Genomic DNA, 16,101 nt, shown 5'->3' on the forward strand with positions numbered 1-16,101 from the left:
CAACTAGGAAGACAGAGCCAGAATTCACACTGAGCCTGACTGTGTCCCCCACCCCCCCTCCGCCTCCTGAGGGTGAATGGAGGGGAGGCCGGAAGGGAGAGCAAGGGCAAGGCGAGAGCGGGAGGGGACGTACGCAGGCAGGAGCGGGTCAGCTGCTGGCGGCGTGGGGGCTGGCGCTGCGTGGCATTGCCGGCGTGGACAGGGCTGATGGGATGAGCACGCGGGGAGGTGCAACAGGAAACCTGGGACTCAGGAGGGCGGTCCGACATGGAGTTGGGGGTTCCTGGCATATGGGCCGTAACTAGACATGGGGTGGGTGCTCAGGCACCAGCAAAGCAGCCCAAGGAGGGGGGTAGTCGGAGAACGGAAGTCAGGACCACGCCGGAGGAAGGTGGAAGCTTCAACAGCATCAGGTCCTACAAAAAGGTCAAGTAAACTGAGGGCTGACCCATAGGGCTGCTGGTCTGACAGTGGCCCTGTGACCGACTCCGTTACGGACCTTGCTCAGGTGGCTTGACTTGCTGTAACCCTGCTGTTTTCCCTTCACTCAGAGACCATCGGTGACGTCACGTTTGAGGCGGGAGTCAGCTACATTGGCACGCCGCGGACCCCTTTTCCTGGCAGAGGCAAGTGCCCTTCCTGTGGGGTGCATTAGGCATCTGGGGTTCTGCGGAGTCTGATTTTGTTTGTGTTTGACTCCTTTTCAGAGAAAACTGAAGCCCAGAATCAAGGAAACGACATTTTATGTTTATCATTGCCTGATAAACCGTAAGTTGAGCAAGCGTTCCTTTTATGGTGGCTTTTGTCGGTTGTTTCTTAGTTGCAGAATGAGTGCGTCTTCTCCTCTCCTAGGCCTCCGCAGCCTCCACAGTGGAATGTGAAGTCTCCCGCCAGAAATAAAGACAGCCCGGTCCCCAGCAGGAGGTCGCTACGAAAGACCCCCCTGAAAACAGCTAACTGAACCGGTGCTCAGGGCGTGTGGGCAGGGGGGCTCGGAAAGACGGGGTTCTGCATGTGGACAGCAGGGGCACTTTTGCTGTGTAACACCAGCGCTTGTCCTGAAGTATGTGGTAAAAAATTGTAAAATAATAGAGAAATGCCTTAGCTAGTTAATGTTTTAACTTCAGTCCATTTGAAAGTACCGGGTCCATTCTGATGAGGTGCATTCTGGTCCTTAAGGAACACAACGCATTGGCTTCTTTCATGTAAACCCAGCCTCTGTCAGCTGATTTGAATTCTTTATAGTAGTTTCCCGTGTGTAATGACAAGATATTGACTATAGTATTTTTCTATTCTTATTTATGAACTGCACATTTTTTAAAAAGTGTACAGCTTTCTAAAACAGTAATAAAGGTTAAGCATAAATACAGCCTTGAAGTAGTCTATTGCAGTAGAATTTTTCTATTTTTAGAACAGGGCTCTTATTGGTAGTCATTTTAATTTACATAAAATATTTAAGAATAGGGAAAGTCATTCTTTTCTTTTACCTAACAGGAAAGATTTGTGGTTGTTTCTTTGCCCTGGCTGGTTTGGCTCAGTGGTTAGAGCGTCAGCCTGCAGACCAAAGGGTCCTGGGTTCGATTTCAGTCCAGGGCACGTACCTTCCTTGCAGGCTCCATTCCTGGCCCCGGTCAGGGCGCATGTGGAGGCAGCCAGTCGATGTGTCTCTCTCACATCCATGTTTCTCTCTCCCTCTCTCTCCCACTCTCTTTGAAAAGCAGTGGAATGAATATCCTCAGGTGAGGATTTTTTTTTAAAAGACTGTCTTTAAGGTTCAGTTCCTCTGTCCCCCTATGTCCCCAGACAGACGCTGTCTGCCTCCTGGCAGCAGATGTCCCTGAGTGTATAAATATAGTCCTGCTGATGAAAAACTGGGCCGTGTCCCTTTCCCTGAGTGGCGCTAACGCTGATCTGTGTCACTGGTCTGCTGAGGACTCTCCCACAAGGGGGTGGCTTTAGCCTCTTCTTTTGGCACCGCCAGGTAACCTTAAAACACACATGTCTGTTTTCACCAAGAATGACCAGAAATTCAGTTGGTTCACTTTTTAATCCCAGTACTACAGATGCAAAAGCACAGGGTTACTGGGACAGTGTTTCTCATACGAGCGTGGTAGTTGGGTTTGAGGGGCAGAATGTCCTTGTGGCCCACCCCACAACTCTCCGAATGGGGACCGTGACGTGCAGATACGTCATCAGAGTGGGAGCCAGAGCCGCTCCTGAGGGAACACTCCATTAGCTGGCAGCCTCTCAGTGCTCATCTGAGCAAAACGCTGGAAGGAAGGGTAAACCCAACGTGAGAGGAAATGAGAACTAATGAGGCGAAGTGGGTTTTTTTTAAAAGTCTTTATAAACTAGGTTTAACAAATAGTGATTTGGGGGGGGTGTTAGTACACGTCTGCCACACCTGTGCACAGCAACAGCCACACCCAAGGCCACACAGCCTGTACACTGGTCTCAAGCCCTCAGTCACATTTGCACTTGAAAATGTGAAGTTTCTTTCCTGTCTACATTTTTACAGTAACAGGCAACTGCTTCCCAGGCTCCACACTTCATTTCTCTCTCCCGTAACCCAGTTCACATGGCACCAGGGTAGGTTTTAGGGCATAAGAGGAGGTAATAAGGCTGCCCTTTAGTTGCGACAACCAAGATCAAGGCCAGAGTGCTGATCCCCAAGAATTAGAGAAAGGGGAAGCCATCCCTTTCTACCAAGAGGCGAAGATGAAGGGACAGTCCTAATGCTACACTCAAGACACAGATGCAAAAGAAGAGAGGCACCATTAGGCAAGTATGAAGAGCTGCCAGCTGCTGCCAGCCACCCCGGGCAAGCATTTCACGTAACAGAAAAGTCAACATAAGTCTCAGATCTTCACTTAAAAAAACCCTCAAAGTATAAAAAATTAAGACACTTTAAGTTAATCCCAAGGTGACTGTTCTATATGAACCCTCCCCTCTGAGCACACAAAGGAACCCGGGCTTCCTCTGCGCAGGTCCTTGTTCAGGTCACGGGAACAGCAGTTCCCTGAGGCAGCCCTGCTCCAAAAGCAGGAAGCCTTTGACTGTTTCTACTGTCACCACAATGTGGCAGTGTCTGGGATACATGGAAACTTTAAAATCAGAATCAGGACGCGGCCTTTGATTCAGGCGCGTGACTCCTCTCCATCGGCTTTGGCCGGCTGCAGGGCGGGGGCCCAGCTCTGCTGCCAAGTGAGCAGAGCCCGCGTGTCTGTGCCGACTTCATGGCAGAGAGGAAGAGCGGAATTCATTCTCTTTAAAAATACAGTTGACAGACTTGATTCAAAACTGCCTTTGGCCCTGGACAGTGTTATGAACACACAAATAAGTTAAATAAATCTGAAAACCAAATAGCAGTAGCTTGTTTCTTGAGCCATCCACACCAGCAAGGGCTGTGGCTCAGGAACCCAGTGGCGGGGAAGCCCCAGGAAGCAGGCCACCTTCCTGAAGGGACCCCTCAGAACTGACCAGGGTTGAGCCAAGTGCCTGTGGCACATGAACACCACCCTGAAGCAGTTGGCAGCCAGGGCCACAGTGCGGGCATCGTGGAGGTGGGCAGGCCAGCCTCAGGGTTAGCCAATGCCCCAGGAGCTGACGGACATGGTTGGCACGTGTACGTCTGACAGCTTCTGGGTGGTCCTTGGCCACAGGCAGTTAGTAATCTACGGAAGAGGCCATTCACAGCTAACCTAAGAGCTCCTTGTGTTTCTTTGGAGAGGTGACAGGCAGACTCTGACATTACTTAACTGGAATTTCTGAAGGTTCCCTAAGCAACAGAGGTCTGCTGTACTGATGGCGTGAGTTCTCTGTGGAAAACGCTGAAGCCCTTGTGGCGAGGACTGTCCCAGCAGCTGCCTGCGGACGCCCTGGGTTAAGATACTCTTGATATTGACATTGTTCAGTGTAACACGAGTAGCTTGGAACTCCTACTGTGAGTTGAACTTTTTTTTAAAAAAAATAGGTTATTCAACATTGTATGACAACATATTTACAGTTTAAATAGAAATTTTCTTTTCCATAACCAAAATACATGTTTAGCAAAAATTTAGAATGTCAAATTCTACAAAATAAACTCCCATAGAAAAGCAGATGTTATTTAGTACCATTTCACATTTAGGCTGAGGGAGGTTTTCCTTTCCGAAGCCCTCTGTGGACAAGCAGGGCTCCCACAGCTAAGCAGGCCCCTCTGCCAGCAGGCAGTTTACCTTCTGATGGGGGTGGTTTTATAAATGCTGGTCCAAAAGGGTTCTCCCAGGCGGACACGACCACACCGATGGACATGCCTTTCAGAAGAGCGGTGCAGGGCAGCCCAGGCCACTGAGACGGGGTCACTGGAGAAAAGCCTCTGTCTGGACGCACAGACTTGAACTGCAGCTGCAGGCTTCATGCTGGGTTTCTGCTCCCGCGTCACCCTCGCATGTGCGCCCTGGTTTCTCAGGCCCCGGCACCCAGCAGAGTCCATGAGCAAGAGCCTCAGTCCCCCTCCCTCTTGGCTGGAGGCAGCCTCAGTGAACTCACTCAGTTCTTTTCCTTGTGATGACTGAGCCCATCTTGAGGAAAATCCTTTTATTCATGTGGCTTGTTAAAAGGTAGGGAAGGAGTAGCGGTCAACTTTGGCAAAACGAAAAGCTTTTGCACGGGTGTGTAGCTGTCCAAGTGCACTTCCTCCGAGCTGCTCTCTAGAGGAGGTTCTAGTAGAGGTATTGCATGTGCTCTCAGCCACACTGGCCCGTCTCAGATCACAAACGACGACTTGTGTCTGAAGTCGCCCTGCAAGGCCAACACAGAGTTAGATACGACCACCCTCTGCCCATCGAGGGGGTTGGCATCACAAGGAAAACAACTGGTGGGAAACGGAAAGTGGTGGTCGAGCCGAATGCACCATTTCCCTGATGAAGAAACTGGCAAAGCAAAGCAAACTGAGTGCTCTGAGTGAGCAAGCAGCACCATCGAAAGCCGGCAGCCGTGGCCTTAGCATGTACGCACATTACCATGTGGGGCTGGAGAGCTCAGCCTCTGGAATGGGACTTGGAGATGTTTTTTCCTATGGGACCTGCCCACTGGGTTTCCAAGAAGGAATGTCACTCCCCCTGCTGGGAACCCCTCGACTCCTGGGCTCCCGAAAGGACCCCTGTTCTGCTCCCTCACTCCTACCTCCTCGCCTGTCCTGATGTAGTTGACTCCGTCGGGCCTCCCTGGACTCTTGTAGCTGAAACAGAGAAGAGAGCAGTGCAGGGATTGCTGGTTATCATATTAATGCCAACATGCGCTTTATTTTTTTCACAAGAGGCAGGCTCACCTTTCCGCATTCTGCTTGTTGTTGACGAAGTAGCCGCGTCTGTACGCACAGCAGATGCCCACTGTTATCAGGGTCAGCACGGCGAGGACAACCAGCACCCCGCCGATGATCCCGCCCACGTTCAGGTCGTCTGGAGGAGAGGACACATGATCTGTTCACACAAAACACCTGAGCCCTGGGCCTCCTCCCTGCCCCTCGGCTGCCCCAGCCAGGAGAACATGCAGAAACTTCCGAGCACACACAGGACACGGTGATCCCTGTTCTCACCTGTGAAAGTGCTGAGCCCGCCATGGCTCAAATGCTGCCATACTTAGTACTGTATTAAAAGGGGCCTGGCATTTATCAAAGGCTTAAAGTCCCCCCACTGAATCCCTGAAAATACTGCTAAAGGGGGAAGATATGCTATAAAGGCGTAACTAGGAGCCGCGAGTCTGAAGGAAGAAAAATCCCTAGTTTTCAGGGCTTCCCCGTGCTGTGGATTATTTGGGGGAAGAGAGCTCGTTTCAAGCAGTAAAAAGCATGAGGCAGAATATGAGTCTCACTCCATGGGATGCCTGGCCTCGTGTCAATAAGACCCCTTCGCGGAAACCCCGACCCTTTTCTCAGTTCCAGATGGCGGGCAAAGGAGCCCAGTCACGCGCAGCGTGTGGCCACCAAGGACTGTTTCCTTTGTGCAAACGGAACACAGTGGAAAGGTGCAGAGGATATGGCGACAAGAGGAAGCGGAAAACTCCCCCTGGCCCTGCTGTAGTGATTCTCACTATGAGTGCACATTTAAAATCCAACATGAAACTTTTAAAATCTCAGTTCCCAAGCTCCATCCCTAGAGATTCAGCAGGTCTGGAGCAGAGCCCCGGAGTCTTCCTCCTGCCCTGGAGCGAAGCTTCCCAAACTGACAGCCGAGCAGAACCACCTGGAATGCTGTTTTACACGCAGCATTTCCCGACCTCAAGACCGTCCACGTGTGGGGCAGGGCCCTGGAGTCTGAACAGAAACCGTGGTCCCAAATGATTCTCAGGATCAGGCAAGTTTGGAAACACTGCTCTGGGGGTGGCTGCAGGAGGGAGGCGGGAGGGGCTCAGAGTTCCCTGCAAGCTTCTGACAGGCCCACCTACCCCCATCCCGGCTCTGCACCTCCCCTTTAGAGCCAGCACCGAAGAGGCGGCATCACCACCCAGCCGGGTAATTCCGGGGCTGAACTGCACTGCAGCTTTCTGCCACCTGGTTACGGGGGGGCGGGGGGGTTCCTGAGGACTACACCACCTTATATTTTCATCAATTACAAAGGAATGGAGCTTATTACACTCAGCTGAAAGTGCCGTAACTGGCCATTTCCAACACCAAGCTCTGGAAAGTGTCTGAGGAGGTGAGCACAGTGCAGGGACTGCCTGGTCACGCAACTGTTACCCAGCTTGCTCGTCCTGCCTCTGCACCCAAGTGGGTCTTGGCGGATCTAGTCATCTGTCTACAGGAGAAAGCAGGACAGTGTCTACACTGATGGTCTGACACCAAATTTAAAACATTTGTCACCTGCCAGCCTTCAGAGGAAATCTTTTCAGAAAGAAACTCACAGACTTCCATCTCCTGCGCCGCACACTTGGCCGAGCCCGCGTCATTGGACGCGATGCAGTGATACCGCCCGGAGTCTCCCTTGTGAACGGAGTTGAAAACCTGGCTCAGGGATGACAAGGAAACAAGGCCAATCAGCAGGGAGACCCCCAAGAGGCTGCGGGAGTAGAGGCTGCCCCCCTGCCAACACGCTGTCCTGAACAGGGACAAGTGTCCGCTCATCGCTCCCGGTTCCCCTTGGGCTTCACGTCACCGTCTAGGCTCTTTCCTGGCGTCCTCTCCTGACTCTCACCTAAGAGCTCCCCGGAAGGGCAGCGGATTCCCTAGCAACGCCCAGGATAAAATGCTGAGCTTGACTTTCACTCAGGAAACGGGGCAGACCAGACACAGAGGGCCCTGGCAGCCTGCGGCCATGCTCCGTCTCTGCCGGCCGCCACCAGGACCCCGAGGTGCAGCAGGAGCTGGACGACCCGCCGGGGGCGGGCTCTCGCTGTGCACAGCCGCCCGCACTCACCTCCCCACCAACACTTACCCGCAAATACTTCATTTGCTTCCCTAGGAGATACAGGTTTTTTATCATAACTACAATACTATTATCATGCCTAAAGCAATCAACAATTTTAATATCAAATACGCAGCCCGTGACCAAACTTCTCTGACCGTCTCATGAGTCTACGGGTGCTGATTCAAACCACACCTTTCCCGAGTCTCCCGGGCGGTCAGCTCCCACTGTGGAGGTTCGTTCTCTCCCTAACTGCTCTCTGCACACAGGTTTCTGTGCCCCAGCAAAGCCGCCTCCATCCTCACTCTCAGAGGTCTTACCAGAGTGCCCGTCTCCGGGTTCACGAGGAAGGAAGAGTTCTGGAACCGGGGGTTGGCCCTGGAGTCCCTGGGCAGGGGCGCGTCATTGCGGTACCAGCTGTATCGGGAGCGGGGGAAGCCCTCCTCCTCCTGGCAGCGCAGCGTGGCCGCCTTGCCCACAGGCACAGCCTTTGGCACTCTGCACACTGGAGGTACTGGCTTCACTGCAGGAGAAACACAGGCTGGCGCTTGAAACCAGCAGCGCAGCTACAGTCTCCTTACTGATCCCACAGTAAAGCCGCTCCCCAAACAAGAAAGCCCACCAAGGGCCTCCGCACACTGCCGTCCACGGTCACGCCTGCAGACTGTGACCTGCCTCCAGAAATCTGCCCTGTGGCTCCCTGCCCCCAGTACAATCCCACAGCATGTTCCCAAGGCCTCCACCTCCGAGGAGCACCTCCCACAGCTGGTGGAGGGAAGTGGCAGAAGCTCCACTTCCCTTCTCACCTTCCCCCCAACTCGTGCAGTCTCTGGTCTCAGTTCCCCACCCCTCCCCAAGTCATGTGACGCCTCAGGGATGTAGCTACAGAGGGAAAGTAAGAGTTGATCTCTCCCCCCCCAATATACAGATTCATGAGGCTGAGAGGGGAGCATATCTTAGCTTCACAAGTCCCTACCTTGCACAATTAACTCAATGACAATCTCGTCCATTTCTTTGCGGTCGTTTCGAGCCACCACCTCACAGCGATAAAGAGCGGAGTCCTTCCGGGTCACATTCCAGATCTTTAGAGAGGTTTGCCCCAACAGTTCCGCACGGCCTGCCAAGTCCCCTGTAGAAAAGAAGACACAGGCACTAAGAGACTCTCTCAAGGTATCTCTACTGCTCGAAGGCGGTTTCTGGGGCCAGCACTGGACACCTCAGTGAGAAGACGGCAGACCAGCTCCCTTTCTGTTCCTCTACGACAAAGGTGAGTGCTGAGGACACCGAGCACCAACACAGCCCCTGGTGTAAGGGGACTTGTTATATGCGTCTGTCTTTAAAGCATGGACCTTATTTCCTTCTCACCATTTTCAGCAGGATTCCCAACTGAAACAGAAAAAAATTAAACAACATTAAAGAAACCCAGCATTCCACAAATAGTGTGGGACCACTGGAAACTCACATGCAAAGAATGAAGCTGGAATCTACCTCACACCATATACATCAGAGACCTTACTGAAGAGCTAAAACTATGAAACTCTCAGGAAAACAACACAGACCTAAGACGCCATGGCCTTGGGCCAGGCAATGACGTCTCAGACATGATACCAAAAGAGCAAGCACACACACAGTTACAGTCACCTCCACTGGACTTTCATAAAAAATTAAAGACCTGTGCTTCAAAGCCAGTGAAAACACAATCTACTGAATGGGAGAAAATATTTGCAAATTGTGTACCTGACAGAAGACTAGTGTCCAGAGTACAGGTGCACCTTGTAAACCACCGTAGTGGAGTAACACAAAAAAGCAAGTTGCAATCTTTTTGTTGGGGGGTCTTGCCTTTAATTTGTAAACATGCAACATCTGTGGAGTGCTGTGAGACGCAGTGCCTGTGCACAAAGAACATGCAACTCAACAATAAATACACAAATAACCTGGTTAAAATGAACAAGGGATTTGAAGAGACATTTTCAGGCCTCCAAACGGCCAATAAGAACATGAAAAGACACTCAGCATCTTTAGTCATTAGGGAAATGTAAATCAAAACCATGGTGAGAGACCACTTCACACCCACCGGGCTGACTAGGATCAAAAAGACGGACAATCACAAGTGTTGGTGAGGATGTGGGGAGGTAAACTGCTGAAGGAAATAAAATGGTACAGCCACTTTGGAAAACAGTTTGGCAGTTTCTTTAAAAAAACTATACATGCAACTACCATATGACCTAGCAATTGTACTCTTGGTCATTTATCCCCAAGAAATGAAAACTTAAGTCCATACAAAATCCTGTACATGAATGTACGTAGCAGCTTTGCTGACAGCAGCCGAAAAGGAAAATAACTCCAATATGCATCCACTGATGCTGATGGATGGGTTTAAAGATGTGGCCCATCTACGACGAAATATTACTGACCCATATTTTATAAGAGGAAGTTCTGAACAGGCCACAGCATGGACTAGCCTTAAAAACACCACACTGGGTAAAGAAGTCAGTCACAAAGGGCCACGTAGTGTATGATCCACATATATGAAGCGTCCAGAACAGGCAACTCCACAGAGAAGGCAGGTTGGTGGTGGCCAGGAGGTGGGTAGAGGAGATGGGGAGTCACTGCTAAGGGGTGCAGGGCTTCTTTTAGGGCCAGTGAAAATACTCTGGAATCTGGGAGTAATGATGGTACACATCTTTGCTAAACTATTAACCACCACTGAGGTATATGCCTTAAAAAGTGAGCTTTATACTATATGAATATCTCAGGTTTAAAATTTTTTAAAGCATAAAAAGACCACAGTAACTCTTTCAAAGAAGCATCAAGAACCTGAAGAATGACACAAAAGAGAGTTAGAAAAAAAAATGACACAAAAAAGTAGAAACTAATTATTACCAAACCTGCTATTTAGTGAAAAGAAGAATTCACCATAATATAAAACAGCAAACTCTTATGACAGGACAAACATTTCCAAAGGCATTTTCTAGATGGAAGGTGTGTTATCCAGGGGTCACTGGCAGGGGCTGAGATTTATACCATGTAAGAGCGTGGTAAGTAAAACCCTGTAAGGATGTTTTGGTGCAGGCCTGAGTTGAGGCAAGGAAAAGACCAAGCAGATTCAAGTTTTCCTCCAGCCCTCACACGGTGTGTGAGAAACACACTCCCATCCTGCAGGCTGAGAGAAAGGTGTTTAATTCCCAGAAACAGGACGTTTTTTAAAACAATTCCCATTGGGTTCTCTGATGATCAGAGCTGCATGTCCGGGACTCATCAGGAGCAGCTGAGCTGCCAGAGAGAACGGATTTGTTTTCTGAGAATAACATCTTCTCTTCAAAAGCAAGAGTCTGTAACCCAGGATGGCACTGAGGAGCCAGAACAGAAAGACTGCATGCAGGTCAGGGTGTTTCAGGAAATCTCCTTCCCGTCTGAAACCCCACTATCGGCCTCTCTGAGAGCTGCAGCCACCCACGTACAACTGGCCTGCCTCTGCACCTCTGTTTACTGCCTCCCTCCTGTCGGACCGAAGGTCCTGGCCACTTCATGTTGTGTGTGATTCCTTCCTCTCCTCCCTCATCACTAACTCCTAGCAATTCCTCCCTTCAGTCTCTCTACACTGCCTGGACTCAGCTCAGGCCACCAGCAGCTCCCTCCTGGATTCTACAAAAGACCTCTGAATTGGTACCCTGCTCCACACTTGCCTCTCTCCAATCTCTTCTCTATAAAGCAGCCAGTTCAGTCACGACAGGGCAGGGGTAGGGAACCTTTTCTCTGCCAAGGGCCATTTGGATATTTATAACAACATTCACGGGCCACACAAAATTATCAACTTAAAAATCAGCCTGCTACATTTGGTCAAACATTTAATTAACTCCCTCATAATGCGATGGCTGGAACTGCGGATGCCTCGCGGGCCGTATATAATGCATGTTCCCAGTCCTCGCAGGACTGCCCAGCCCTGTTCTAGAGACATAATGTAACCATGCCCCTTCCCTCGCACACCTTGCAGCGGCCCACTGATTACATCGCTGCTTCCTCTGGCCCTTGCACACCTCATCAGCTTCACCTGCGTGTCCCCCCCCACTCTCTAAGCCCCTGCAGTGTCGCCAACAAGCCAAGCTGCCATTCGCTTCTACATCCGATACACAGCCTTCTTTCCTGCCCAACACGTTCCTTTGCCCCAAGCCTCACAACCTTGCCTGGCTCGCTAGCCCTTCTTTACATCTCTGCCTGGAGTTGCTTCTGCCAGCCTTGCATGACCTGCCCTGCCCTGCCCCTATGTCACGCACCCGAGCACCCTGTGCTCATCTCTGCTCGAACACAGGACTGCACCCTGCCAGCGGGTCTAGCGTGGGCCTTCTCCGCGTGGTCTGCTTGCACAGTAGATGCTCATCAAATACTGCTGTCTCCTTGCTGTGCCCTGTGATCCTTCTGATTAACTCGCTTAATGTACATTACTAATGTCAAATGATAACAAGATGGCCTACGAAAGGGTTCGCTCTGCTGCTTCATAAAGGTATTTTGCAGAGAGACTGGAGTCCTAACTAATGAATTGTATTTGCTGACACTGGGTGACAGGGTTAGGGAGGCTCAATATGCTATGCCTATTACCTTTACATGTTTGCAATTCCCATAAGTAAAGCAAAACAAAACAAAAAAATGAATCCTGGCTAAGATGCAGGACCAGTCAGAGGAAAGAAAGTCTGGCCACAAGTGCACGCCTGGCCTGGTGAACAAAGGAGAGGACAGTGGGATCGTACCCTGTACTTTGTTGTCAAAATACACGTATGTGGTTTGAGCATCTTTAATTTTCTTCCATTCAATCCTGGGGTCATTCGTCTGGGAATCTGTAATGATGCAAGACAGCTCCACACCTAAAGAGCAAAGGAAAAAAAGACGACTCTGTGAAAGTGGAACAGCTTAGGTCTCTGTACACCTGCCGGGCCCGCTAGCTCTAGGTAAGGCCTTTCGTGCCAATTAAAAACCTACTATCTCCAGGCTCCAAGAGCTTTTAAGAAAAGATTAATTTCAGCCAGAAAACAGATAAAGATGGTTAGCAAGAACCTTTACTAAAGAGTACGTTCCCCTTAATACTCCACTTGTACACAGAAATGTCTGTCGTGTAAGCACAGTGCCAGGACAGGCCCACTTGAGCCATGCTCAAGCCTGCACTCAAGCCTGCAGCACTACCTACGGCCTGCTAAACACACACACACGCGCGCGCGCGCACACACACCACACACACACACACACACACACACACACACACACACACACACACACACACGCACGCGCGCGGCAGAACTCTCTGGCGCTCCACATATAGGCATGTCTGTCCTGAGCTGGCTGCAAGACCACAGGATGTCCACTAGGTGGTGCCCATTCCCCTAACGCATAGTCTTGCTGTACTTACTTTCAAACTCCTGTGCCACTGGGGTTCTGTTGCTGGATTTGAGATTCACAGCCCCTACCAAGCAGCCTGAAGGGGGAAAAAAAAGGTAAAATTAGAGACAATGTGGCTCTAAAACAGCAAAGAACCCTGGGACTGAGGTCAGATTTTTCCCTCCCATAGAGGCTACAATCACTAAGCAGACAGGATGGAAAAGATTACATCCACCACAAAGACGCTCAGATGGTACAGCAAGCTGACTGCTTTCTCTCCCAGTCTGACCTTCACTGGAAGAAGCCAAGGGAAAGAGGAGAGCTCTGAGAATTCACTACCCTTCTCAGCCCTCTAGAGCTTTAAAGACTTTCCCCTAAAAATTTCCTTCTTGCTTAGAACCACTGTTAATCCTTTCGACATCTACCATCCAGACCAGGCGGGTCACCTCCTTGTCACTGTCCCTCCAGCCTCCTCTCTCCTCTCCTCCAAGCTTCAGATCCCACAAAGGTGCTCATGGCCATCCGATACCGTCCAAACTCTTTACCCTCAGTGTTGTCAACACCTCTGCTCACAGTTATCAACTGAGAGACCACATCCCAGCAAGTTAGTATCTAACCCAGGATTCCGATCCATGTAGAAGTTTCCAACAGCCTTAGTAAAGTAGGAAATATAATAACAGGATAGTTTTCCTACAGTGAAGCTAAGGGAAGCTGTTGATGAAATCAAGATGTGCTATTTGCATGGTGATCCCTTTCAAAACTCGCATGTGACTTTCTGTGTCTCAACAAACAGAACCCATTTTTCATGATCTCAAAATGTCTTTATTGAATTTTTTGGAGAGAAGATCAAGTAGGTACATTGATCACCTACAAAGTGTCATTCTTCAGCTCCTTGGCCCCTAGGAAAATGTGCCAACCCCCCAAAAAAACCTTCATACTTAAACCCCTTAGAAAGGTCTGTGGATCTTAACTGACTATGTCAGATACAGAAAATGTACAGAGCCTGGCCGGTGTGGCTCAGCAGCTGACCGTTGACCCATGAACGTGGAGTTCACGGTTCAATTGCCGGTCAGTGCACATGCCCAGGTTGTGGGCTTGATTCCCAGTAGGGGGCATGCAGGAGGTCGATGATTCATCATTGATGTTTTTCTCTCTCTCCCTTCCTCTCTCTGAAATCAATAAAAACATTTTTTTTTTAAAGAAAATGTACAGAAAGACTTCTACTCTCAAGTGCTTTCTAACTCCTCTTACGTTAGGTGGAATGCAGGTCACAATGATCCACTTTTCTTTTTTTGGATTCATTTAATGGATTAGCTACATGCAGACATCCCAATATACATTCTGATCCTTTCTCATTTAGTAAGATTTCAATAATTAAAGCAAAAGCCTTGAAAAATCAAATAAAAGGGATAAAAATCAGAAGTATAATGAACCTGAGTTGCTATTAGTTTCTAAAACACTCACTTCTCCAAAAGGCTATAGAACAAGCCTCAGGTAAGATACTACTATTGCTCTGGCTGACCATGAACTACGCCTTTGGGAGGCAAGAAGCCGCATGCTATGAGCAGTTTCTAGGTTCTCCTCAGTCGGAGAGCTCCCAGGGACGCGTGGATGGAGAGCACTGCCTGGTGCTCTGAACACCTCCCGGGCCACACAGTTCCCTCTGAGTGACCACAGACACACACAGGATGATCCCTGTACTTCAGATGAGACTCTGAAGCTGCGGTTTAAATGACCCAAAGGCCACCGAAGGGGAACTGTCCACCTGGACAGGAACTAGACAACCCAATCTGACCCTTTCTTTTAAGTATGAAGCTAAAAGAAATGAATGAACTAGAGAGTTTAGAGATCGCCAGAGAAACAGAGTTGGAGGATAAACAGCTTCGATGAAGCTGACTCATCGAAGTGGCGGGAATGCAGGAGCTGGTGATGTGAACTAGAGGAAAAAAAGATGCACTAGTCACTCTAGTGTCTGCAACATCGGGCTTCCATCAAGGCCAACTAAGATGTTTTCTTTACAATAAATCTCCATGGCAAACCAAGCGAATTTGTTTCTTACAACTAAAAAGCAGCTAAGGTGGCACAGCCTCAGAAATGGAAATAATCATCTCTTATCCCTCTACTCCGCAGCCGAGGTGAATGCTCTACACCACTTAGCAGGGGCGGGGAACCTTTTTTCTACCAAGAGTCATTTGGATATTTTTAACATAATTTGCGGGCCACACGAAATTATCAACTTAAAAATTAGCTATGAAAAAAGTTCCTAGATTTATTGAATTTCAAGTTCCACCTGTGATTGCCTTGGCAGGGACAGACCAAATGATTTTTCAGGCCTGTATATGGCCCGCGGGCCAGACATTCCCCACCCCTGGCTTAGTGAAAGCCTGCCCTGAGCTCTTTCCTGCCCACCTGCCCAAGGTCAGTTTCACAGGCAGCTGCTCATGCCAATCCTAGCAGACAACATGTCCCTAAAAGATTCAGGAATAAATGACAACAAGCAGGTGAAGTTCTAAGTGATTACTTACAACAGCTGGGCCCCTGGTACAGTAAGTCCCAAGCTGAGAGTCCTTCCTTGGAATTCTCATTCTTTTCCTAAATAATTCTTAAATTTATAAACATTCTACACAGGCAGACCTCAGAGATATTGCAGGTTCATCCCAGACCACCACAATAAAGCCAATGTTGCAATAAAGTGAGTCACAGGAATGCTGGGGAGTCCCAGTGCATAGAAAAGTCATGTTTACACTATACTGTAGTCTTAATATTAAGTGTGCGATAGTATTACATATAGGAAATACACACACTTTAATAAATACTTTTTGCTAACAAATCCTATCATCATCTCAGCCTTCAGCGAGTTGTAACCTTTTTGCTGGTGGAGGGTCCTGCCTCGTGCAGATGGCTGCTGACCGATGGGGAGGGGGGCTTGTTGAAGGCTGGGGTGGCTGTGGCAATTTCTTAACATAGGACAACAAAGTCTGCTGCACTGACTCTTCCTTTCACAACTGATTTCTCTATAGCCGGCGGCACTGTCTGATAGCATTTTTCCTACAGAACTTCTTTCACAACTGGAGTCAACCCTCTCAAACTCTGTTTCTGCTTCATCGACTCCATTTATGGCTATTTTAAATACTTCGCTGTCACTTCAACAGTCTTCACTGCATCTCTATCAGAGCAGATTCCATCTCAAGAAACCACTGTTTGCTCATCTATAAGAAGCAAATTCTGCCCGGCCGGGCATGGCTCAGCGGTTGAGCATCGACCTGGGATCCAGGCGATCAGGGTTCAATTCCCGGTCAGGGCACATGCCCAGTTGTGGGCTTGATCGATGACTCTCTCATCATTGATGTTT

The 16,101-nt window shown here is 49.4% G+C and overlaps 2 protein-coding genes across 6 annotated transcripts in view; one reads left to right on the plus strand and one right to left on the minus strand.

The window, feature by feature from the left end:
• Positions 1 to 1,374, plus strand: part of NCAPD3 (non-SMC condensin II complex subunit D3) — a 60,585-nt gene extending 59,211 nt beyond the window's left edge. For 3 of the 5 annotated variants that reach the window (XM_081123373.1, XM_081123377.1, XM_081123375.1), the window contains 3 exons: positions 552 to 626; positions 708 to 768; positions 853 to 1,374. In XM_081123373.1, coding sequence (XP_080979499.1) covers positions 552 to 626; positions 708 to 768; positions 853 to 961 — 245 coding nt within the window. In that variant the 3' untranslated portion in view covers positions 962 to 1,374. The remainder of the gene's footprint in view (positions 1 to 551; positions 627 to 707; positions 769 to 852) is intronic. The other 2 variants (XM_081123374.1, XM_081123376.1) reach the window with 1 other exon arrangement.
• A 950-nt stretch (positions 1,375 to 2,324) lies between these two features.
• Positions 2,325 to 16,101, minus strand: part of JAM3 (junctional adhesion molecule 3) — a 73,134-nt gene continuing 59,357 nt past the window's right edge. The window contains exons 2-9 of the mRNA XM_081122537.1: positions 12,781 to 12,846; positions 12,128 to 12,241; positions 8,359 to 8,511; positions 7,703 to 7,905; positions 6,883 to 6,982; positions 5,312 to 5,441; positions 5,167 to 5,221; positions 2,325 to 4,782 (exon numbers count right to left, since the gene is read on the minus strand). Coding sequence (XP_080978663.1) covers positions 4,747 to 4,782; positions 5,167 to 5,221; positions 5,312 to 5,441; positions 6,883 to 6,982; positions 7,703 to 7,905; positions 8,359 to 8,511; positions 12,128 to 12,241; positions 12,781 to 12,846 — 857 coding nt within the window. The 3' untranslated portion in view covers positions 2,325 to 4,746. The remainder of the gene's footprint in view (positions 4,783 to 5,166; positions 5,222 to 5,311; positions 5,442 to 6,882; positions 6,983 to 7,702; positions 7,906 to 8,358; positions 8,512 to 12,127; positions 12,242 to 12,780; positions 12,847 to 16,101) is intronic.

Source organism: Miniopterus schreibersii (genome assembly GCF_964146895.1).
Source record: "Miniopterus schreibersii genome assembly, chromosome: 20".
In the NCBI taxonomy this organism is placed as follows: Eukaryota; Metazoa; Chordata; class Mammalia; order Chiroptera; family Miniopteridae; genus Miniopterus; species Miniopterus schreibersii.